The sequence below is a fragment of the Phalacrocorax carbo genome (genome assembly GCF_963921805.1).
Source record: "Phalacrocorax carbo chromosome W unlocalized genomic scaffold, bPhaCar2.1 SUPER_W_unloc_7, whole genome shotgun sequence".
NCBI lineage: Eukaryota > Metazoa > Chordata > Aves > Suliformes > Phalacrocoracidae > Phalacrocorax > Phalacrocorax carbo.
In genome coordinates this window covers 152,158-178,284 of record NW_026990258.1, presented here as the reverse complement: position 1 = coordinate 178,284, position 26,127 = coordinate 152,158, and the positions used below count along the sequence as shown (strand labels likewise).

At 40.9% G+C, this 26,127-nt stretch overlaps 1 protein-coding gene across 6 annotated transcripts in view; it reads right to left on the bottom strand.

The window, feature by feature from the left end:
* Window positions 1-26,127, bottom strand: part of LOC135310905 (nipped-B-like protein) — a 165,757-nt gene that overhangs the window by 73,638 nt on the left and 65,992 nt on the right. For 5 of the 6 annotated variants that reach the window (XM_064440023.1, XM_064440022.1, XM_064440025.1 and 2 more), the window contains 4 exons: window positions 25,278-25,429; window positions 24,143-24,303; window positions 21,356-21,449; window positions 8,516-9,148 (listed from right to left, as the gene is read on the bottom strand). In XM_064440023.1, coding sequence (XP_064296093.1) covers window positions 8,516-9,148; window positions 21,356-21,449; window positions 24,143-24,303; window positions 25,278-25,429 — 1,040 coding nt within the window. The remainder of the gene's footprint in view (window positions 1-8,515; window positions 9,149-21,355; window positions 21,450-24,142; window positions 24,304-25,277; window positions 25,430-26,127) is intronic. The other variant, XM_064440026.1, reaches the window with a different exon arrangement.

The following is a 26,127-nucleotide window of genomic DNA, read 5'->3' as shown; positions in this document are numbered from 1 at the left end:
ACATAAAATATTACACAGCAGTTCGCATTTTGCCATTCAGTTCATCGGCTGTTTTTGCCCAAAACCAAATACCCCTGAGGCACACATCGGACTCCTCCATCCTCCCGCATCACCCACCAAGTGCACCCAGGTCCTCAAGCAAAAGCAATCCCACGAATGGGTTTGCCTTTGCCCAAGGCAGGAAAACTCGAGACTGCTTTCCCTGCATATTTTTTCCGTGCACTACAGGGACTCTATCCCCTTCCACAGTACGTAGGAGTTCTGACTGGGCAGGGCCAGCTCGACTGGCAGATCCCCTCGTGCTGACTAAACAGGTGGCTTTTGCTAAATGTGTAACCCAGTGCTTGAATGTTCCACCCCACCATTGTTCTCAGTGTAGTCTTTAGTAGTCCACTGTATCTTTCGATTTTCCCAGGGGCTGGTGCGTGATAGGGGATTAAATACACCCACACAATGCCATGCTCTTTGGCCCAGCTGCCTACGAGGTTGTTTCAGAAATGAGTCCCGTTGTCTGACTCAATTCTCTCTGGGGTGCCATGTCGCCACAGGACTTGTTATTCAAGACCCAGGATACTGTTACGGGCAGTGGCGTGGGGGACAGGATACGTTTCCAGCCAGCTGGTGGTTGCTTCCACCATTGTAAGCACATGGCACTTGCCTTTGCGGGTCTGTCGGAGTGTGATATAGTCAATTTGCCAGGCGTCCCCATATTTATATTTCAGCCATCGTCCCCCATACCACAGAGGCTTTACCTGCTTCGCTGGCTTGATTGCAGAGCATGTTTCACATTCGTGGATAACCTGCGCAATAGCGTCCATGGTCAAGTCCACCCCTCGATCACGAGCCCACCTGTATGTTGCATCTCTCCCTTGATGACCTGAGGTGTCATGGGCCCATCGAGCTAGAAATAGTTCACCCTTATGTTGCCAGTCCAGATCCACCTCAGCCACTTCAATCTTGGCAGCCTGATCCACCTGCTGGTTGTTTCAATGGTCTTCAGTGGCCCGACTCTTGGGGACGTGAGCATCCACATGACATACTTTCACAGCCAGGTTCTCTACCCAGGCAGCAATATCTTGCCACAATGCAGCAGCCCAGATGGGTTTGCCTCTATGGTGCCAGTTGTTCTCTTTCCATTGCTGTAACGAAGCCCCACAGAGCATTTGCCACCATCCAGGAATCAGTATAGAGATAGAGCACTGGCCACTTTTCCCGTTCAGCGATGCCTAAAGCCAGCTGGATGGCCTTTACCTCTGCAAACTAGCTCCATTCACCTTCTCCTTCAGCAGTTTCTGCTACTTGTCGTATAGGACTCCATACAGCAGCCTTCCATCTCCGATGCCTTCCCACAAGAGAGGACCCATCAGTAAACAGGGCATATTGCTTCTCATCTTCTGGCAGTTTGTTATACAGTGGGGCTTCTTCAGCACGTGTCACCTCCTCCTCTGGTGATAATCCAAAATCTTTGCCTTCTGGCCAGTCCATAATCACATCCAAGACTCCTGGGCGACTGGGGTTTCCTAATCGAGCCCGCTGGGTGATCAGTGCAACCCATTTACTCCACGTAGCATCAGTTGCATGGTGTGTAGAGGGGACCCTCCACCTTTGAACATCCAGCCCAACACCGGCTGTCGGGGTGCCAGGAGCAGCTGTGCTTCAGCACCAACCACTTCTGAAGCAGCAGCTCGAACCTCTTAATATGCTGCCAATATCTCTTTTTCAGTTGGAGTACAGCGGGCTTCGGACCCTCTGTATCCCCGACTCCAAAACCCTAGGGGTCTAACTCAGGTCTCCACTGGTGCTTTGTGCCAGAGGCTCCAGGTAGGGCCATTCTTCCCAGCTGCGGTGTAGAGCACATTTTTTACATCTTATCCTGCCCGAACTGGACCGAGAACTACTGCGTGAACTATCTCCTGTTTAATCTGTTGTCGTGGTTTATCCGGCAGCTCAGCCCCACACAGTTGCTCACTCACTCCCCCACCGGTAGATGGGGAAGAGAATCAGAAGGGTAACGCTCGTGGGTTGGGATAAGAACTGTTTAATAATTAAAATTAAAAGAAACAACAATAGAAATGCAATGTAAAGGACAACAACGAGAGGCGCAAAGCCCTGGGGGAGGGGGGAAGGGAGGGGAGAGGGGGAACGAACCGCCGAAACAAACCGCACGCGCCGCAGCCGCTCACCACCCGCTGACCCGACAACGCGCCGCCTCCGCGCTGCCACTACCCCCCCCTCAATATACTGGTCATGGTGTCACATGGTATGGAATGAACCTGCCATTGGCCAGTCGGGGTCAGCCACTCCCACCATGGCCCTGACCCTCCCAGCCCCCCCCCGCCATGCGGCAGAGCACGGGAAGCTGGAAAGGTAGCCGATCCCCACAGTGAGGAGAATTCACCCCTTCTCAGCCAAAACCAGCACATCTGTTCAAAGGCTTGTCGTTGCTCAGGGCCCCATTTGAAATCATTATTCTTCGGGGTCACTTGATAGAGAGGGCTTACAATTAGACTGTAATGTGGAATATGCATCCTCCAAAAACCCACAACCCCTAAAAACGCTTGTGTTTCCTTTTTGCTACTTGGTGGAGACATGGCTGCTATTTTGTTGATCACATCCATTGGAATCTGACGACGTCCATCTTGCCATTTGATTCCTAAGAACTGGATCTCTTGTGCGGGTCCCCTGACCTTACTTTGTTTTATGGCAAAACCAGCTTTCAGAAGGATTTGGACTATTTTCTCTCCTTTCTCAAAAACTACTTCCGCTGTGTTGCCCCGCACAATGATGTCATCAATGTATTGAAGGTGTTCTGGAGCTTCTCCCTGTTCCAGTACAGTCTGAATCAGTCCATGGCAAATGGTAGGACTGTGTTTCCACCCCTGGGGCAGTCGATTCCAGGTGTACTGGACCCCCCTCCAAGTAAAAGCAAACTGTGGCCTGCACTCTGCTGCCAGAGGGATTGAGAAGAATGCATTACCGATATCAATTGTGGCATACCACTTGGCTGCCTTTGACTCCAGTTCGTATTGAAGTTCTAGCATGTCTGGCACAGCAGCACTCAGTGGCGGAGTGACTTCGTTCAGGCCACGACAGTCTACTGTTGGCATCCACTCTCCATTAGATTTCTGCACTGGCCATATGGGACTGTTAAAGGGTGAGTGGGTCTTACTGATCACTCCTTGGCTCTCCAGTTGACAAATAAGATCATGAATGGGAATCCGGGAACCTTGGTTGGTGCGATATTGCCGCCGGTGCACTGTTGTGGTGGCGATTGGCACCTGTTGTTCTTTGACCCGCAACAACCCCACAACAGAAGGGTCCGTCGAGAGACCAGGCAAGGTAGACAGCTGTTCTGTTCTCTGCGTCTCCAAGGCAGCTACACCAAAAGCCCACTTGTACCATTTTGGGTCCCTGAAATACCCTCTCCTGAGGTAGTCTATGCCAAGGATGCACGGAGCCTCTGGGCCAGTCACAATGGGGTGCTTTTGCCACTCATTCCCGGTTAGGCTCACTTCGGCCTCCAATACAGTTAGCTCTTGGGATCCCCCCGTCACTCCAGCAATACTGATGGGTTCTGCCCCTATGTAGTTTGATAGCATTAGGGGGCACTGTTCACTAGTGTCTACTCAAGTTTTTTACTCCTGTGGGTCAGACGTGCCAGGACATCGGATCCACACAGTCCAGTAAGCCCAGTTATCCCTTTCCTCCACCTGGCTGGAGGCAGGGCCCCACTAGTCCTGATCATGGCATTCAAAATTGACTTCCTGTCACTGTGAATCAAGAGTCTCTCTATTAAGCTTATAAATAAAATCAGCACTTCTACTCCTCTGTCTGGGGACTTGCTCACTGGAAATTGGAGCAGCAGCTTTCCTGGAAGAACCTCCCCGAGTGCTTGTTCTTCCTTGCTGCTCATGTACCCGTGCCTCTAAGGTCAAGGTAGGCTTGCCATCCCACCTCCTCATGTCCTCGCCATGGTCATGCAGGTAGAACCATAGGGTGGCCCATGGTGTGTATCCCCTCCTTTGAGCCAAATGACGCTTATTCCTACCAGCTGAGACTAATCCATACAGGTGGGGAGCAGGACATATCTTCTTTGAGTTGCTGGACCTCTTGGGATAGTTTCTCAACAGCAGTGACGAGCGAGGAAGAGGTATTTGCTTCATAATCCCGGAGTCTATCAATCATCACCACTGTTGGTGCCTCGTCCTCTGTCCAGGGCATTACTGCCAATGAGTTTGCATACGAGGATGGTACGCTCCGTACAAACTTCCGCCCCATGGGTCGTGTGCACTGGGCTTCATCTGGATCTTTGGATGACCATTTTTCATCCAGGACACCATCAATCACCTCGAGCACAGCTAATTCCCTTAGATACTGGATGCCTTTCTCCATGGTTGTCCATTTTCCCAGGTGATATGTAACATCTTCTTTGAAGGGATACCTTTCCTTCACTCTGGACAGGAGTCACATCCAGAGGCTGAGGGCTTGTGTCCCTTTTCCAATGGTTTGTCAATGCTCTCTTCCCCAGAAAGGGATCCCATTTGTTTGGCTTCTTTTCCCTCTAATTCCAGGCTACTGGCCCCATTACCCCAGCATCGGAGCAGCCAGGTGACAATGTGCTCACCTGAACGACGGCTATAATCTTTTTGCATATCTCACAACTCGCTCAAGGACAGGGATCAGGTGGTCTCTGTTTCATTTATGACTTCTTCCTCCTCTTCGCCTCGTGATGGCCCTGCTGCTTCATCATCCCGTTCTAAGCGAGTTGACATCCGCTTCCAATATTTTGCCTTGTGTATGGGCGCAACTGATACTGGTGTGGGTTGATTCTCTGATTCAGCCGCAGTGCCTGTCACTTTGCCTTTCAATCCAGAGACATTCTCTTCCCCTTGGGAGCACTGAATACTGTTGAGCAGGGCTCGGTATGCATGGGCCAGGCCCCAGCATGTTGCAGTGATCTCTGTCTCTCTGGAGTTCCCAGCATAACAACATACTTTCTCCAAATATTCTACTCATTTTCAGGATTCTGCACTTGTTCGGGGGTGAAACTCCAAAACACTGGGGGTGCCCACTGCCCTAGGTAGTTGCCCATGCTATCCCACATGCCCTGCCACTTGTAACTATCAAGCCTCGGGGCAGATTTCTAGGTGATATTTTAAAGTTGCTTTCTAACTTTAGTCAAAACCAAAACAACATGCCCCAAAACTAACAAGTATACCTTAACTACCCAAGGTTGTTTAAGATACAAAAAGGTTGGTGCAATAATGGTGGAGACATCACAGAATCAAGTAGCAAAGATACCGTTCTGTATTCCCTCCATATAAAATCTCTCTGAGGAGGAGGTATAATTGCTAATCGCCTCAACAAGGTGGTATCCAAAGTACAGTAACGGTTTCAGCAAAAACCCCAAATACCAGATAAAGCTGAAAATGAGTGTTTGCATAACAAATCTCATAGGCAAAACATTACTAATCACAGCAGACCACAGCAGACTAAGCAAACCAACACCAATCTTTAACACAAACTGCAAAAACGAGAACATGGTGCTGTGACCAGCAGCTGTTACTATCTCAAACCTTCTGAGCCCCACATTGGGCATCAAAAGAGACTGTTGTGGTTTAGCTGGCAACTCAGCCTCACACAGTCGCTCGCTCACTCCCCCACCGGTAGATGGGGGAGAGAATCAGAAGGGTAATGCTCATGGGTTGAGATAAGAACAGTTTAGTAATTAAAACTATAACAACAGCAGCAACAATAATGCGGTGAAATGGAAAATAACGATTAGAGGCGCAAAACCTGGGGTGGGGAAGGTGGAATGAACAACCAAAACCAACAGCCTGTGACGCAGTCGCTCACCGCCCGCCGACACGACGATGCCAGTTCCCAAGCCACAACTGCCCCCACACACACCAACTGCCCCGGTTAATATATTGGTCATGGTGTCACATGGTATGGAACGAACATCCCATTGGCCAGTTGGGGTCAGCTGTCTTGGCTGTGGCCCCGCCCCTCTCAGCCTCTTGCCCCTGTGGCAGAGCATGGGAAGCTAGACATGTCCCTGACTACTACAGGCGCTACAGTGAAGAGAATTAACTCTATCCCAGCCAAAACGAGCACACCATGCCTCAATTACAAAAGCAGCAAAGATGCTTTCATGCTGATTTTAGCATGCGCTAGCATCTAGAGTAAGCTCTGTAGAGGGCCACTTGCTATGTACAGCGTTAGCTAGCACTATATGTTCCTTTTCTAATTAGAGTGAGAACATGCTACAATCTATTTCCTTGACATAATATGATCTGGTTACAGTATATGTACTAAAACGGACAAATGCCATGCTTCTGCATAAATACAGTAAGCAACTTCACAAAAATCAATGACATATTTAGAATTACTGAATATATTTTTAACAGACACATTCCCATAGGAACAATAGAGGAAGCTTCCTCCTGCAGTCACATGGCTGTAACTACAACAATCCCAGAGTGTATCAACTTGTAGACCTAGTACAAGCTTACAAGCAATGGCAAAAGCATTACCCAAAAGTTAGAATCATTTTTCTCCAAGGTAACAACTTCTCTGGAAATCTGTCCCAAGACTGTTAAAAAGCCTTCTACTCAATACAATTCATTCATGGCTGAAACCTCAGCAGCTAAAGTGAGAAGAGCTGCTGTCTAGCATAGGGGCAACTTACCACCAGTGAATAAATGGTGATCATTTGTCCCAATATAAGGCAGCAACTCTTGCACCTGATTCATAGCAATTGCAGGAACTCAGGAAGAACTGAGACCTAGCAGAGGATGGTGGCAGAAGGGAAGCATAAGGTTTGAATTCTTTTTTGGTAAGATGGTTATTGAGCAGTGGTGAAAGGGAGAGACCACATTCCATAAAAATCACTCCTTTCCCCAAAAGAAACAAAATTAGAGTCTGCCCATGGCTATATAATCATGGTAAACAAACTTCACAACTAATGTTCAACATCTGAAAGCCACAACAAAAAAGAAAGTGTTTTAGTCTTGCACCATCAAAAATAAACTGCATTTTTTTAAATGCTTCTCAGCTAAAATGTGCTGGAGAATGTGTGTGGATATGAAAGTAGCTTTTTAAGTAGTAGGAGACAAAGCACAAGCTCTCCATAAATAAATTTAAAATTAGAAGAAACGCGAAGTAATGAATTCCGTCATTTCACTGAATCAGAATTAAAGGCAGTAGCGATATCTTTTGAGGTGAGCACCCATTTTCTCTATATATTCACAAATAATGTTTTCTAACAAGACTTGATTTAGTTACTAAATAAGAAATACCTGAAAAGTCAATCCTTTTAGTAATTGCAACAAGAACATTTACACACAAACACCACAAACTCATTCTCTCTCTTCTCCAGGCATCTTTGAAAGGAGAAGAAAAATCTTTGAACAGGGAGAAAACTTGTGCTCTCTCTGCTGGTGAAAGACCCAAACCATATGTAAATTTAGTTGCCTCCACGCAATTATGTCCAAAATTGACCATTTTCACCTATGAACTTCCAAAATCAGAATCTGCACCGTTTTCCACTCTGCAAGATTTTTCTTGGGAGTATCTAATAAATTAGCATTATACTATAATTTTTTTTCTCAGAATTTAAACACAGTGCAAAGGAAACTTCTGAAAAATATTTATGTTAACCTATCGCTATCTACTTTATAAACCACATCTTATCTTCAAGATTTACATGTGGGTTTTGCATCCACTTTTGATATTTCTGAAGCTTAAGACCTTCAAAACAGGGGGTGGGGGGGGGGAAGAAAAAAGGAAAAATTCAAAGAGAATAGATTCAATGAAATCAGTTAAGACAACCAATACACCTACTGAAGTGAAGAGCAAATATTTCAGAGGCTCATCTGGTTCTGTGCTAGAGACCATATGGATAGATGGTAGTTCTCTAAAATTTGTAATGCCTACATAATAATGAATATCCAGTTGAACAAACATTGGAGACAATATAGTAGTATATATTACCCAATCATTACAGTACCTTTAAAAGAGTAGATGTGATTTTAATCTAACACCTACTTCACATTAGGTTCAAACTGGGATATGAACAGAAATGGCATAAAAGAATTTTCCTGTATTTTCTTAAATTAGCTAACATAGATAGATAATTAATAGTTCAACTACCAAAACTTATTACAAATTTTTACTTATGGTACTGCTGGGATTTTAGAAACTATAAACAACGCCAATTCATTCAGTCTCATGGTTCAAAATAAGAGTAGCTTAAAAAGAATTTTGAAACACAAGAACTTCACTTTCCATCCATCAAGATCCCAAATAAAGAATACCAGATATTAAAAATATGCATATATGAGAAATTACAGTTCATTGTTGGAGGGGAATGGAGATGAATGTCGTAGAACCACCTACAGTGAATAAACAGAATTGAACTATATGACAATGACAGGAAGGTTTTTATATATATATGGGTTTTATATGCATATATATTTATATAATATAGTGTATACACGCACAATCCTTTTACCTTTATCTTGCACTTCTTTTGAAAATCGCTCCCTTTCAATAGCTGATTCACGTTCTATCCGCTCAATTTCAGCCAATGCATCCAATTCTACTTCATCGTATGACGTTATAGTTCCTTGTTGCGAAACCTGTTGCTGTGTCTGTACCACAGGAGTTTGAGGTTGTTTTGCAGCAACTGAAGTGTTCTGTTGTAAAACAGGCACTTGTTGTGCCTGAAGGAAAGCTGTCTGTTCGTGCTGTGGCAAACACTGAGCAGCATTTAGTGGGCGGTTAACATCCTGTGGAGTAACGGGCGTTTTAGAAGTCTGTCCTGGGTACTGCACATTAAAATGAATATCACCCTCTGACATACTGCTGTTTTCCAAACCAGAAAGCATATCATCCTGCTGGTCCATATCCGAAGATCTTACACGAGAGAGTCTTAATGTAAGCTTAGTGGAGTCCTTAGAAGGAGAACTAATGATATCATACATTGCAGCTTTTTCAGTCTGGTCTTTTTCATCCTTGCCTAACTTCATTTTCTTTTGTTTCTTTTGCTTTCTTTCTGGAGAATCTAACAATATGTCTGGGGGAACATCTCTAGGTGATGAATAAGGTGGAGGCTGAGATTGTTGGATTAAAGGTTGTCTTGATCCTAGAATAATAATTCAGAAAAACTGAACAGTTATGTTGTTCCCATGTTTATATACAAACACACTAAATACAACCTACATAATTTTAATATGTATTTGTACATATATCTGTGTTCACAAAAGATCTAAATAAGATTGGTAGGAAGCACATCACTCCTAGATCAAGATGTAATCCAGATAGCTGCAGTGTATTTCCTAGGAATTTTAGCTGTCCACTGCAGGTAGAGAAGATTTCAGAGAAGATGGAACAAAAAATCCACCACCAAAAAAGAACAGATAAAAATAGTACCTACAGGTTCAGAATATCAACTATTAGAAAATAGTCAATGAAAGCAAGTTGACTACAGAAAAAGGAAATATCAAAAAGATTCTTAATAAGGTTCAGTGACGAAGACTTAATGATCAGTGTATAGGCATTAGCCATTTCAGCCACACATTTTTAAGTAATTAAAAAAATATATATTAAAAAAATCAAAACATACACAACCTCCTTAACTTTGATACAGACAGTTCATTTTCAACTGTTTTTTGGGGGGCTTTTTTTGGTTGTTTGTTTTTTTAATTTTAGATAAACTCATTCCACACACACCCCCCACTCATTACTATCTAGAAAATACTAATTGTCTTAGAGCATTTTTCTATCATTCCATGCCTTATTGTCGTGGTTCAGCCTCAGCTAGCAACTAAACACCACCCAGCCACTTGCTCACTCCCCACCACCCCTGTGGGATGGGGAAGAGAATCGGACGAGCAAAAGAACTTGTGGGTTGAGATAAGCACAGTTTAATGATTACAATAAAATGATAATGATAAATGATTATGAGAATAATGACAATAATGTTAATATAATAAAAGGGAAAACGAAGGGAAAGAAAAAAAGAGGAAAAAAACAACAGAAACATGAACGATACAACCGCTCACCACCCGCTGACCGACGCTGCCCATCCCCGAGCCGTGATTGCTGCCTCCCTCCCCCGGCCAGCCCCTCCCAGGTAACATACTGGGCATGACGTTACATGATATGGAATATCCCTTTGGTCAGTTTGAATCCGCTCTCTTAACTGTGCCCCCTCCCCTCCCGGCTTCTTGTGCACCCAGCAGAGCATGGGAAGCTAGAAATGTCCTTGACTAGTACAAGCACTACCCAGCAACAGCCCAAACATCTGTGTGTTATCTCAACACTGTTTTCATACTAAGTTCAAAGCACAGCGCTATGCCAGCTAGAGTGAAGAAAATTAACTCTATCCGAGCCAAAACCATGACACTTATCTCCCCTCCTTTTTACCCTTTTTTTTAAAGTATGTATTTTTACTTCCACATGCACCTATTTCATACTTTGAGTATATCTAGAGAAATTTTAAGAGAACATTTATTTAAAAAATTCTCCGATTAATCATATTAAATTTTTGTTCCTCAAATTAAACCAGCTCCCCATAACTGTTAGCCCAGAAAAAGCTTTGAAAAACAGAGGAGGTTTTCAACCTGTCCCAATTATAATTTTGAGCTATAATTTTTGGCTTAAAAAGAAATACTGGTGTGAAAAAAAAAAAAAAAAAAGCCTATTGGCTGGACCAACAGGGCCAGCCTCCTCTTGTTAAACAAAGCAAACATTTATCTGATCCCATTCATCCATTGGGGAATAATAATCTTCAGAAAGCAGTGACTGAGATTATTATTAGTCATTCTGTTTTAGGTCATCATATGTCAATACTTCCAACAGCACTCAACCTAATTGGAATACAAGTCCCCATGTGCTTCATTCAAGATACACCACTAAACAACAAAGACACTTTATTCTGAAGCTTAAATTTCTATCAGATATTTTAAGAAATACTAAGAATCATTAAGCAATGTAGTGACCTATAGATGAAAAAAAAGAATGGATACCTCTTTTAGAATAGAGAAATATGTAGGCAGATTTTGAGTCTAAATCTAGGGCTGCATGGTAATTCAGGAAAGAAAATAATTGCTTTCTGTAGCTAATCAGTAAAAGAACTTTGTCCAAACTCTTTTTATATGCCACAAATACATAAAACTTGTGAAATAAAAAGAGATTCTCCACTGATTTCAGAAGATCATTGTATCATTACTGAACAACAAATACTAATGGTCATCCAGATAATACAAAATGTAGCTGTAAAGCAGGTAATGTGATAGGAAATAAGGCCTCTACAGAGAACAAATACACCCATCAAGAATACCTCCAGTCTTTCAGTAACAGTCATCCTCACCACCCATGATAATCATGAGACTGGTTCTCTGTACTAATTGGTATTCCTACTGATTCCTAGTAGTAGGTGGCACTGAGTATGGAAGAAATTTTATCAACTGCTGTAGCAATTTGTGAATACTTTTTTCATGTGACTCCTGACTGATTTCTTATCATCTCCTTTATAATGCAAGCAACTATAACATGCACTGCACTGACAGTCACTCAGCCTTCTTAAAAACATAATATTTCAGAGCCCTGGGAAGAGTGCTAAAAATTTCATGAGCACGGGTAGTACAGACCCCCATGTAATGGGGAGAGACTTTGGAAGAAACAGACATGCCCAGGATATCAATGCATGGCTCCAGGATTGGTGCCTCCACCAAAACTTTGGGTTTTATAACCATGGAAGAGCCTTCGAGGTACAAGATATGCTGGGGCCTGACGGGACCCACCTGTCCCAATAGGGAAAACACGTCTTTGGGCGTAAACTTGTGGGAGTGATTGAGAGACCTTTAAACTAGAATTGATGGGGGAAGGGGATACCAACAGGATTGCAGTAGGTAAGACAAGGGTTGACATGGCATCACCTGAGGGTGGCAACGCTAGTGGGAATATTTATGCTGCTCCAGGAAGCACAGAGGGCTCAGGAGCACATCTGAAATGCTTGTACATCAACACACGCAGTATGAGAAACAAACAGGATGAACTGGAAGCATTGGCTAGTTCCCAGAGATATTATGTCATTGGTATTAGCGAGACTTGGTGGAATGAGTCCTATGACTGGAGTGCTGGGATGGAGGGCTACAGGCTGCTCCGGAGGGATAGGCAAGGCAGGCGAGGTGGAGGTGTCGCACTATATGTAAGGGAGAGGTTTGATTATACAGCCCTTACAGTTAGTGATGATGCAATTGAGAGCCTCTGGGCGAGGATTAGCGGGATGGAAAACAAGGGAGATGTCATAGTGGGTGTCTACTGTTGATCACCCAGCCAGGGTGATAGCACTGATGAGCTATTCTACAGGCAATTAGGAGAAAACTCTGGATCAGTAGCCCTTGTCCCTATGGAAGATTTCAACTTCTCAGACATCACCTGGGAATACCATACTGCTGTGACAAGCAAGTCTGGGAAATTCTTGAAGTTTGTTGAAGATAATTTCTTGTCACAAGTACTCAGGGAGCCAACTAGGAAAGATGCCCTCCTAGACTTGTTTGCAAATAGAGAAGGACTCATGGGAGATGCGATGGTAGGTGGCTGTCTTGGTCGCAGTGATCACAAAATGGCCGAGTTAAAAAATTTCAGTGCAATGAGAAAAAAAGGTCATCAGAGTTGCTACCCTGGATTTCAAGAGAGCAAAATTTAAGCTACCCAGGAAGCTACTTAGCAGAGTATCCTGGCAATCTGCTTTTGAGGAATTAGGGGTCCATGAGTGCTGGCAATTTTTTAAGAACCGCCTTTTAAAAGCACAGGAGCCGGCAATTCCATTGTGTCGAAAGCCAAGCAAGAGGGGCAGAACACCAGCTTGGCTGAACAGGGAACTCCTTATGGAGCTCAAGAGGAAAAAGAAATGGTATGATCTCTGGAAGCGAGGTCAGGCTTTGCAGGAAGATTACAGAGCTGTGGTTCGCATATGCAGTGAGAAGACATGAAAGGATAAAGCTGAACTAGAGTTGAAACTGGCCAGTGTTGTGTCGGACAACAAGAAAGGCTTTTTTAAGTACGTTAATAGCAAGAGGAGGTCTAAGGAAAACATTAGACCAATATTTGTTGAAGATGGTCACCTGACAAATAGGGATGAAGAAGAAGCAGAGGCATTCAATGCTTTTTTTTGCCTCAGTCTTTAATAATACTAATAGGCCTTGGGCTGCCAGGTCCTCTGAGTCGGAGAACCACGACTGCAGGAACAGTGACTTTCCATTTGTAGACACTGAAATTGTAAGGGAGCAGCTGTATCAGCTGAATGTTCACAAGTCCACGGGGCCTGATGGGATTCATCCCAGAGTACTGAAGGAGCTAGGGGATGTTATGGCAGGACCCCTCTCGATCAGGTCTTGGGAGTCAGGGGAGGCCCCCATTGACTGGAAGCTAGCCAACGTTATTCCAATTTGCAAGAAGGGCGTGAGGGAAGACCCAGGAAACTACAGACCTGTTAGCCTAACCTCAGTACCTGTAAAAATTATGGAGAAGATTATATTGGGTATTATTGAAAGGCATTTAAAGGACAATGCAATCATCAAGCACAGTCAACATGGGTTCACGAAGGGAAATTCCTGTTTAACTAATTTGATATCCTTCTACGATAAGGTCACCTGCCTAGTGGATGAAGGGAAGGCGGTGGATGTAGTTTTTCTGGATTTTAGTAAGCCTTTTGCTACTGTCCCTCACAGCATCCTTCTGCACAAGTTGCCCAACTGTGCGATGAGCAGGTGCGCTGTGTAAAGAACTGGCTGAAGGGCAGGGCTCAAAGGGTTGTAGTGAATGGGGCTACATCTGGCTGGTGGCCAGTCACTAACAGTGTTCCTCAGGACTCAATTCTAGGGCCAGGTCTCTTCAATATTTTTATCAATGATCTGGAGGCAGGAGTTGAATGCACCATTAGCAAGTTTGCTGATGATACCAAACTGGGCAGTGTTGTTGACTCTCTCGAGGGATAAGATGCTTTGCAGAGGGATCTAGACTGGAGCATTGGGCAATCAATTAGTGGCATGAAATTTAATAAGACCAAATGCCAGATTCTGCACCTGGGACAGAGTAACACTGGGCACAAGTATAAATTTGGAGAAGAGTGGCTGGAGAGCAGCCCCGCAGAAAGGGATCTGGGGGTGCTGGTTGACAGTAGGCTCAATATGAGTCAGCAGTGTGCCCTGGCAGCCGAGAGGGCAAACTGCATCCTGGGGTGCATTAAACACAGTATAACCAGCCAGTCAAAAGAGGCACTTATACCGCTGTCCTTAGTGTTGGTGCAGCCTTACCTTGAGTACTGCATGCAGTTCTGGGCCCCACAATTTAAGAAAGCTGTTAAGGTCCTTAAACGCATCCAGAGGAAGGCAGCAAAGCTGGTGAAAGGTCTGGAAGGCATGTCTTATGAGGAGCGGCTAAGGACTCTGGCCTTGTCTAGTTTGGAGAAAAGGAGGCTGAGGGGTGACCTCATTGCTCTCTACAGCTTCCTGAGGAGGGGAAGTGGTGAGGGAGGTGCTGAGCTCTTCTCCCTGGCATCCAGTGAGAGGACGCATGGGAATGGTTCAAAGCTGCATCGGGGAGGTTCAGACTTGACATTAGGAAGCATTTCTTTACCAAGAGGGTGGTGAAACACTGGACCAGGCATCCTAGAGAGGTGGTCGATGACCCATGCCTGTCAGTGTTTAAGAGGCATTTGGACAATGCCCTTAACAATTTGATTTAACGTGTGGTCAGACAGTTGGACTAGATGATCATTGTAGGTCCCTTCCAACTGAAATATTCTATTCTACTCACATATTATTTAAACATTCATGATACTTTGCCTGACCATCTCTAAGCCTCTTCAGAGGAAATACCACTCACCTTTTAAAGCTGATGCACCGAAGTCCCACCGCTGGTCACATTCTTTGTTGTGATCCGCATCATTAAAAACCAACTATTAAGGTTACCAGGAACTTAGGATTAAATTCTTTTAAATTCTTTAAAATATGTATTAGCTTTCCACTTGCACAACAACAACTTCAAAAGGATCACTCAAAATAGTATCTGCCTATTCCTTTAAACTCCTTGCAGGTAAAGGTTCCCAGATGTTGAAAGTAAGTCTTTCATCCATCCTACATGCTCTTTTGCCAGAAGTATTGTTCCCTATGCATGAAAGCCGGGAAAAAACCCTACTAGTGAACAAATGAAGACTGATGGCTAATACTTGGTTCATGGCGCACTGGAGAGAAACATCAGGAACATTCAAGTGTTATGCCTTTTTAAATCCATAGCAAAGTGACCCTTGAGACTCCAGGAACATTTTTCACGTGGGTACCAAATTGGTGTTTGTTAAACCTGGACACACCATTCCAGACTTTTTCAGTAAAAAGTCTTTTGAAAGAAAGGCTTTAATGAATGCATATTTTCTACACATGGATTATTAGACTTCAAATCTGAGTAATTATTCTGTAAATAAATTCTTGAAGGCAGAAGCTGGAGAGGATGACTAGAGTATCCATATTGTACTCATACTGATGTTTGTCTGTTGGAAAAATCTGAGAACTCGGTGATGACAGATCCTGAGGAACGTTCACATACTACTGCCTCATATTTTAAGAGACTGCAGTTACAATGGGTAAATGGAAAAGTCTTTTTTTTAATACAATCCTATTTATCACCTTCACATAAATTGAGTGTTTTGATGAAAATGGGATCACCCTGGAACCCTGGCTAAACCAGTCTCAGAATTGGTAATAAACATCTTGAGAATTTGTGCCTCCAGCAGATTCACGAAAGGAAGAACAGTCCTTCAAAAGGATGGTAGAGAACTGCCCAGCGTATTATATATAGTCTGTATGATTTAAGTACATACTAGAAGAACAATTTCTCCATAAGGATTGAGATAATAACAAAGAGGTAGCATTCCAAAGTGAATTTGTTAAGAATAAGTATCATCAAATCAAAATAATTTTATTCCATAAAGCAATAGGTCTTGTGGATTAAGGAGAACCAAATGCCATGCCTGGACTTTAGCACGGTTTTCTATATAGCTTCTCATAACAATTTCACTAACAAGCCGAGGAAGTATGGTCTAGACAAAAATACTGCAGGATTGCAGTGTACCTTAGTACAAAACTGTGTTCAGAGTATCAGTTGTTCCTGGTAAAAATGGATGAACGGCGTATAGGTGAACAAGTACAGCAGAGAAATTGTAACAACATGAGAGGAAGATAGATAAGCACTATAGAAAAACATCAATATGTTTATAACAGCTTGCAACATGAATCTAAGTTATCACCAAGGAGCAGCTATATTCTCATATATAACAGTAGTATCATACAAGGTCACCTACAGTACTTTTCTGACTACTCATCCTTCTAAGTCTTCAAATAGAGTTTTATCTACAGCTTAGGGCAGTACAATATCAAGACAAATGCAGACCAATTAGAATACAGATAAAAACAAAGACAATTAAAAGCTCAGAAATTATTACTTATGTAAAGACGATAGAAAGAAACCACATTGTTCAGTCTGTAGACAATTAGATTAGTGCAAGACATGATAACATTCTTTGATATGTAAATGACTGCTATAAAAAAAAAAAAAGAGGACGCAAGTTATTTTTCCTTGACCACTGGAAAAAAAGTCAACAAGTGTCATGCCTAACTGCAACAAGAACAATTCAGGCAAAGCACTGGGAGAAGAGTTTTCTAGCGCTAAGAATTTGATTAGGAGTGATACTGGTACAGCTCATTCAACATGAGGGTAAGAAGATGGGAAGCCCCCAAGCCCTTTCCTGCTGTATTTTCTAAAAAATCTGGAAATCTTCCCAACTTTTGTACTAGATAAAGAAATTATTACTTATTTTGATTAACATACTATATTACCATTTGTTTTTCAAAGAACATAGCCTAATTTAAAATTCAAACTTAAAGGGATAGCATATGATACAGACAAAAGAACACCACATTTGGGAGGGTTTTTTTTTTTGGGTCAGACTGCATTCACTTTCCACATACTCTTTCAATAATTTTCAGGGAAGAGTCCCACCACTTTCTTCAGAGCTTCAAATGCCTCATGAAAAACCTCAGCGTTGGCTGTTCTAGCTTAGGACTGCTGTATTCAGAAGCATCCTTGCATAAAAAGTTAAAAGAATTGAAAAAAGAAACAAGAATGAATGGTTATTTTGGCCCTGTCAGAAACTATCTTTGAATAAATTTGATCTACCTTTCTTTTGAAGGAGAGAGGGTGAGATGATAATTTTTCTTAACAAGTACCTTTGAGAGCACTGAAGTCTGTACTACAGATTTGCAAAGGTTCCCAATTCTTCTTGCCACCCACTATACAGTCAAAGACCAAGTGGAGAGGAATCTCTCTGGAGAAGTCCTATAAATCCCCAAGAAAATAAAAGTAATCTTTCCAAATTATTCAGAAAATCATCAGGTACCCATTAACAATTTCTGGAGGGAATACAACTTATTTCTGGAAAAGAGTGCAAAATCATATAGTTTTATAAGGGTTGTTGCTATTCCTTACAGGTATTTAGGAAACTTTATGGAAACAGGACTGTAAATATATGAACTCTTCTCTTTGGAAAGCAATGGACTAAAAACATTGTGGAAGGCTTTCCTTTATAGAGCGCTTTAGAAGTTTTCTTAATTAAAAAAAATTAAAATTCTGAGATTCCAGAGTAGTGGGAAAGTAGAACAAATGGATAACCGATTTTGATGAGTAATCGATCTTGAGTAACAGATACCACAGAATATTTTGAACTCAACAGAAGGAAAATACTTCATGTTCATTCTTCATAGATGAATTCATAGAAATGAATTTTCTGTGAAAGCAGATGTGGTAACAGATGATAGCATGAAATCAGGGCCGCTATTCTGTTTGCATAGCTAAAAATATAAACTTTACTTAAAAAAAGAAAGGATAAAGACCAGACTAGAACTTCTGGATCAAACTTCAGCTGCTCTGGTACCTTTACTGGAGCAGAAGTGAGGCAAAAATTTCTGTAACAGAAATTTTACTCCATTGCATAAATGAACAACCAACCAAAAGAACAAATATAACTTCTGCCATCTCTCAAATATTTGCGAGTTGCAAACAAAACTTCTTCATCATTCGGATTCTGTCAATCAGACAGATATTGTTCAATCTTATTGTTCAGTCTTGTTGTTCAGTAACTCAAGGCTGTACAATCACGTTCTCCAAGTATCCAGAAGTCCTCGCTACTTCCATGTCAGAAGTACAGAAATGCAGCCTGTACCTGTACATTCGGTAACTGCTTCACATTTCTATGTTATATAAGAAAGCTTAGATATTATAACAGCCTTCCTGTGATCCTTCTCTGGACTGATGATCACAGAATCACAGAATCCCAGGTTGGAAGGGACCTCAGTGATCATCTAGTCCAGCCTTTCTAGGAAGAGCACAGTCTAGACAAGATGTCCCAGCACCCTGTCCAGACGACTCTTGAAGGTGTCCAACGTGGCCGAGTCAACCACTTCCCTGGGGAGATTATTCCAATGGTTGACTGTCCTCACTGTGAAAAATTTCCCTCTCCTGTCCAATCGGAATCTCCCCAAGAGCAATTTGTGTCCATTCCCCCTTGTCCTCTTCAGGTGACTCCTTGTAAAAAGGGAGTCGCCGTCTTCTTTGTAGCTACCCCTTAAGTACTGGTACATGGTGATGAGATCCCCTCTAAGCCTCCTTTTCTCAAGGCTGAACAAACCCAGTTCTCCCAGCCTATCCTCATACGGCAGGCTTCCCAGTCCTTTGATCATCTTGGTGGCCCTTCTCTGGACCCCTTCCAGCCTGGCCACATCCTTTTTGTATAGAGGGGACGAGAACTGTACACAGTACTCCAGGTGTGGCCTGACAAGCGCTGAGTAGAGTGGGATGATGACGACTCCTTTCTCTCTGCTGGCGATGCCCTTTTTGATGCAACCCAGCATCCTGTTGGCCTTCTTGGCCGCAGCAAGCACACTGTTCGCTCATGTTGAGCTTTCTGTCCACCAGGACCCCCAGGTCCCTTTCCACAGAGCTGCTCTCCAGCCAGGTGGATCCCAGTCTGTGCTGCACTCCTATATTATGCTTTCTCAGGTGCAAGACCTTACACTTGTCTTTGCTGAACTTCATAAGGTTCTTGTTCGCCCACTCTTCCAGCCTATCCAGATCTCCCTGCAGAGTAGCTCTCCCTTCTGGAGTGTCTACTTCCCCACTCAACTTGGTGTCATCTGCAAACTTCATCAGGCTACACTTGATCCCGTTATCCAGATCACTTATGAAGATGATGTCTAGTGCCATTCTTTTTGTCTTCCCAAACAATTAAATATTTTGTTAATTTTCTTTATCAAAGTTTGAAACTTGTCAACCAAACTTTCAAGGACTAATGAGAGTAGCAACAAAGACCTCAGCGTAGATACTTGCTGTTTGTTCTTTGCTGGAAAATTTATCTGCATAACCAATTGCTTTCACTCCAGATCATAGGCCAAAACCTCACTATCAGGGATCACATATTCTAAGTAACACTGTAATTATCCACACCTCTTCAATACATTTATAAAAATGCAAGATTAGAGGAAGTAAATGTCTGGCAAGATTTTTGCAGCATCAAGAACTAGTTCTCTCAATCAGAGTTCATTAATCTCTTTAAGAAGGCAAAATGGTAGCACCATTAGTAACAGTATTTCAGTTGTGTGTGTTATCAATGAGAAAAGTAAAGCTAACATACAGGTAAATAAATCAAAAAGCTCCTCTTGCACTTTCAGCCCCTCTAATGCTGAAACATTACAATCTAAATTGTACAATCAGATTGTTTTCAGAAATAATCTGAACAGGTATCCCTTCAAAATGGGTTCCGAGACAACCAATTGAAACAGCAGCAACTTTAACAAAAAAAAAATAATCAAATATTCTTCTGGCTGAGTGGTAATCATATATTTGAGTGGAAGTAGCTTAGATTCACAATGTTGTTAAACTGATAAACTCAAACAAACATGGATTTTGTGTACCAAGTTAAAGAAAAACCACCACATAGTCTTTGCCCTTTACACAAGTCTTACAAGTCCTTCAGCATGAGACCTCCTAAAATACTGATGCTGCTGGCATGCTATACAAGTACTTCTCACTTGCATTTGAGCTGCATTTCTTCTAACACTGTTTAACATAGTATATGCCTACAGAAGATGAACCACAGAGATCATTTAGCAGTCACAGGATCATAGGATAATTCAGTTAAGAAGGGACCTCAGGAGGTCTTTAGTCAATCTACGTTATGCAGGGCTTTATCCCGCCTGGTCTTGAAGACCTCCAAGGATGGAAAAGGCAGAGATTCTCTGGGCTTTTCTGATGCTCAACTGTTCTGATAGTGAAAAAGTTTTTCCTTCTACCTAGTCAGAACCTCCCATTTCAGTTTAAGTCCATTGTCTCTCATCCTTCCTTCACAACACTGTGAAAAGCCTGACTCAAGTCTTCCTGATAATCTCTTCATGGGTATGAGAAGACTGCTCTAAGGTCACGTCCGTCCATTATGTGTCATCCCATCCACCCCCTCCAAAGACTTTTTTTATCCAGGCTGCGCAAGCCTACCCTCACCTTCTCTGGAATCTCCCCCATCTCCTGTTCTCCCTCTCCACCTAGCCTGACCATCCAGAAAGACTTAATTTTGTTTCAGGGCTAAAGAGAAGAAAGCACTGTTGCATCTTTTCACTATTGCCATGTAAATACATAAGCACTGAAAAGCTAAATTACCAAGAACACACCCAAACCCCTACCTTGCTAAGTCACATGTATCTCAGTCATTGCTTCTTAGGGATAATATTAAAATCAGCAGTATGCATTCCAGATTTTAGCGTAAAGAATTATTTTCTCAGCTGACTGACAGTTCATCCTATTCCTTCTCCACAGCTAAGGTCTTCAGGCTTCATTTATGCTATATATATTGTGTTCATTGAACTACTTTTAACTTCACGTTCTTAAAATTTGAGCTGGTTAACAGTTCAATATTCATAATGCTGCCTTTAAACCATTACTTATGTAGAGCAACTGAAACCATTCTTATGAAGAATTTAATCCTCATATTGGAAAGGATTTAAAATTCTTCTGTCCTCCATGAATTTGAGCTTTGTTTTGAAGTACAATTAGTCAATTTTTGGACCTTCAGAAATTTTTTCTGGATCAGGGCTCAAAATAATTTTGTATCCAAAACTTAATTACATACTTTTTAGTACTATTTGAACACAGAAGTCAGGAGAACTAACTAAATACCTCTTTAAACTCTCTGTTCTTTAAAATTGGGAAAAAAATACATTGATGTATATGACTGCTAGACTACCTTTAACGGTTCCATCACTTCCAGCTGGAGAGCAGACTGACTGTGGTGACCTCAAGGAAAAAGATGCAGCATTCCTTATTGAAGGATCGCCATCCTAAAGTGACAATGATAAAAAATTAACATTATTAATTTAGACTGCTATTAGACTACTACATAGGCAACATTCCAAAGCACAGTCAGCCTTAGGAAGAATCTTGAACCGGAACATGCACACAAAAATAAATCTATGTATATGTCTTCTAAATAAGCCCTTTTGGTTGACATTAAGATTCCATTTAGAAGCTTGCTACATGCACTCATAGTAAAGATCTGAAAAGCAGAAAGATGAACTCTATACAATACCAACTAAAAGAAACTGAGCATAAAAAGTAGATATTTTAAAACAGACTCGCCATTTTTTCACTTAACCTACCCTTAAAGTTTATTAGAATGTCATCTTACTTATATAGTTAAGCAAACTAACACTTTGTATTTATGCCCTCCAGCATATACACATCAGAACTGAACAAAATCTGTAGCACTCCCATTGCAGCAGCTGAGATAGATAGATAGATAGATAGATAGATAGATAGATAGATAGATAGATAGAGAGAGAGAGAGAGACAGACAGACAGACAGACAGACAGACAGACAGACGGCAACTACACACTCCCTCTGACAATGGCCAAACAGACAATTTCCACATGCATAGCAGTGGACTAGCCACTGTACATGTTATGCCTTCTGAAGGCGTAGTTCACACTGCTTAGGGAAAAGGAAAAAAAGTTTGATATTTATGGTCTGAACGTGCTTATAAGACAAAGAATATAAATCTCTAAGAAACCAGATTTCATCAGTTTCACCATCCATGGACATTTAAGAAAACAATTCTATTGGATTCCCCCCCAGCAAAATTAATCTAAATGTCATGCTGTGCTATTAATTACACTTATTTTTGCAACAATGCTTGCAAAAAGACTTGTTGCCTCACATGAGGAAAGCCTCATGTGCAAAGAAATCTAATATTCAGATTCAATGCAAGAAAAAGAACTATATCCTAAACTTGCATGTGTTTTACTGCAAATGACATACGAGTTACTTGTTTATGTAATACATTGAAATGATGGAGCTGATCAATAATTAAAGTTTTAAAGTTTTATGATTTAATAATCCTCATTAATAACTACCTGTGCCAAAGGTCACGCTGCTTCTGAAAAGGCTGCAATGTTATGATTAAGCTTATTATTCATACATAGATGCAAAACTTTAATCCAAATGCATCACTGTTTTCTACATGATAGCTACTAAAATCAGCTTTTAAAGGTATAATTACTTTTTACCTTTAGTATTTCTCCAATTAAACTGAGCAATGAGGGTACGTTTTATGTTTTCATAGTCTGTCAGTTTTGAACAAGCTTCATTTCTAAGTTCTCATGAACTAGGATGTGGTTACATTGCTTGGCTCACAAAATTAGGAGTGAATATTTTTAAATACTTCCTCTTTAAACACTGTGAAATAAATTATCCTAATATTAAAGTTTCCAAAAATCTTGTCTTAACAAAACCAAGATTTTCTTGAAGGTGTACCTTTAACATAGTTGGGGGAGATATGTACACTTAATGCCAAGAACAGCTTCTTATTTTGAAGAATTTCCATTGCTGAAGCAGAGACTGAGAGAAACATCTGATGATTGTGTATTATGATAGATTCCTTCATTACAAAACTCTCTTATTGAACATACTACTTCTTAGCTTTTTTTTTTAAAATGCAGGAATTATCCTGATTGAAAATAATAAGACTAAGAAAACTAACAACTCTCTTGGAGTTCTAGTGTATTAATCCTGGTAAGGGATTTAGGGAGCCTGGTGTTAATAGTACACTTGTTGAATACAACACTTTTTTTTGCTTCCACAAGCTAATTTAGGAAGACAAGAGTTGCCCACAGTTTTTATAAGCTAAACACACACATGCGCACACAAAAAAAAAAAAAGGGGGGGGGGGAAGAGGCCTGCTTGCCACCAGGTTTTGATGAAGTTTTTTACTGCTGTAGGCATCACTATGATCACTGTTCAAAGAGCTAAAGGCAAAATAAAAATGAAACTTCAGTGCTCTCCCCTTAAGAGCTGTTAAGAGACTGTGTGCCAAACTTGTAAAGAAGAATCCCAACATGCTTCATCCACAGGATGAGATGCTCATTAAGAAGACAATTAAGAAGTTCAAAACACTGTGGGAGAAAGTTGCTGGGTTTTTTCCCCTTTACATTCACGAGTTCAGAAATAATTTCTCCTACATGAACTGAAGTCACTAAGGGAAGACTTCTTATAAAGAAACCAAGTCATAAAAGCACATAATAGACCAGTAAGAAAAAGTTTCCAAAGGAATTTTTGCCTTTGACAACGCTACTATATTACCCAATAGGTTATTCAAATATGTCAAGTCTAATTGACAGTTATGGGGATCTTCAGAAAGACAAGTTAACTATATACGTATTTAGAATCTAGTGTTGTTTGCATTTCTTTAAAATAAACTCACATATGAGTATGATTTTTTTTTTACTTTTCATAACTTCATCAGAATCAATGTTACAAACTGTTCCAAAGGAAAGAGAGATCTAGAAAAAAATTAAATCTCTCACATTCAAGTTGCATGGTTGAGTGTACACATCTGAAACTGAAATATATTTTCAGTGGTTTTATACATCAACAACAACATAGTAAAATATCTGACTTCTAAGGCAGCTAAACACATACTTGCTTTATCACAGTAAATATTTGCTTTATCATAATAAACTGATCTAGGTAACATACATCACTACTTAGCCTGTGCACCATCTGTAGGTAGTCTTCATTTGAGCCATGTCTAGAACTATCAGCATGATGATTAGCTGAATTTCCAGACAATTGACTTGAAACTTTATTTTCATGGAGATTCCTCATCCCAGCTGTGACAACAGGACTGGATACTGAAGCTGAAATACAAAAAAAGTATACTGATATATTCACACTGTTGTTAACTCTAAAAAAATTTCACAGAAAACGCCATAATAGCAGATATTAATGAGTTGGATGCAAGAGGTCTGGAACCTGAACAAGAATCCAACCTTCTCGATTGAATCCTTTTGCCACAAATAACTTGAATAAAATTAGATATCCAAGATTTGAATTTTCAAGAGGATTTAAAACCTAAATTCCATGTACAGATTAGCCAAGCTTCTCTCCACATCTATCTAATTAGTCAGTATCATATTCTTATAGGTTACAGAAAACTTCATTTTCATCTATATAATTTCTATTCACTACCTTTAGTACCTTCCAAGGCATTCATGAAACACACAACATTGTATACAGAACAGTTATATAAATTCTAAGCATACCGCTAAACTTTAAGAACAGATGATTTTAAAGGATCCAATGAGAATTCTACTTACCAAAAAAAAAGCCTAGATACTTAACAGTGTTCATGTTCTGAAGGTCATCTTTGCCAGTTACTGCATACCTTGAGCATAATTCTAGCCAACTTAGACTAGTCTACGCTACAAAGGTTTGGTAAGGCTAAATAAGGTGGCAGCAGGTTACACTGGCAAAAATTAGGTTTTCACTAGTATAGATAAACAATTTCCATAGCTAACAAATAAACGTTTTGTTTGATTTTGCTATTGTCATGTATACATGACAACTATGCAAAATGGGTGTACATAGGGGAGGAGCAGTGTAACATGAACATGTGTTTTACTTTTTCTTCTTCCTTTTTTCTTTTTTTAATAAATTATATACTACCACTCTGTACAGTCAAGAAAGCAAAGCTTAAACATACCCAAAAAATTCCCTATCAACTCAAAAATTTGCATTAAGCATGTGACACCTTCAAAGAAATTAGAGAGCTGTGAAACATGCGCATGAAGGTAAAGCTGACATGAGAATAAAGCAAACATCGCAGACTTACCTTGCTGCATCTGAGGATGTGGTGTATAACTTGGAGGATGTGAATATGGCATGTATCCTGCAGGACTTTGAGGAGCATATGGACTAGGCACTGGACTGTTCTGTTGTGCCAAAAATCTGTTACCAGAGTTTGTCTGTGGTGGCACAAACCGGCTAAAAATTAAAAAAAAAAACATTTTAAAACATTGGAAAAGCAAATTTAGACAAATTTATTATTTCTTTTGGAATATTATACTTTTGGAACATTATAACTTCTGTAAGAGACAAAATTCCAACGCAATCAAGAAGTACCTTCAAAAGCAGTATTTTAAGCTATCGATACCTTCCCAACTTCAGTTATTACTTAAAAGCCACAGCTTGGGTACTGCATTAGTAAAAGTAAAGAATAGAATAAAAAGCATTCATAAGACCTCCACCTAGGGACAATTACACAAATATTTATTAAAATAAGATCTGTAGATTTATTAAAACAAGATATGCAATTTCCAAAAGTTCTAGAAGTTTGATTCAAAGTGACAGCTAAGGTTTAATTATCATATAACAATTAGCTCGCTATGATTAACAAGGAGCCATCTACTCTAAATACGATTTTTCCGTTAGATTTCAAAGAACTTCATCTAACAGAACTATACTGTCAAGATATAGGAATGTGATAGATAGGTAGGTAGGACCTGACCCAAAGTCCACTGAATAAAACTTCTTATTTCACTGGCTTTATCTTAGACTCATCCTAAAAATAGGAAGCCATAAAAATAAATTAGGGTTGTGACAATAATACATGTACATTATAACTTACATTCTTATATGAGCTTTTCAAAATAAAAATAAACCAAATAAATACTACAGAAAGT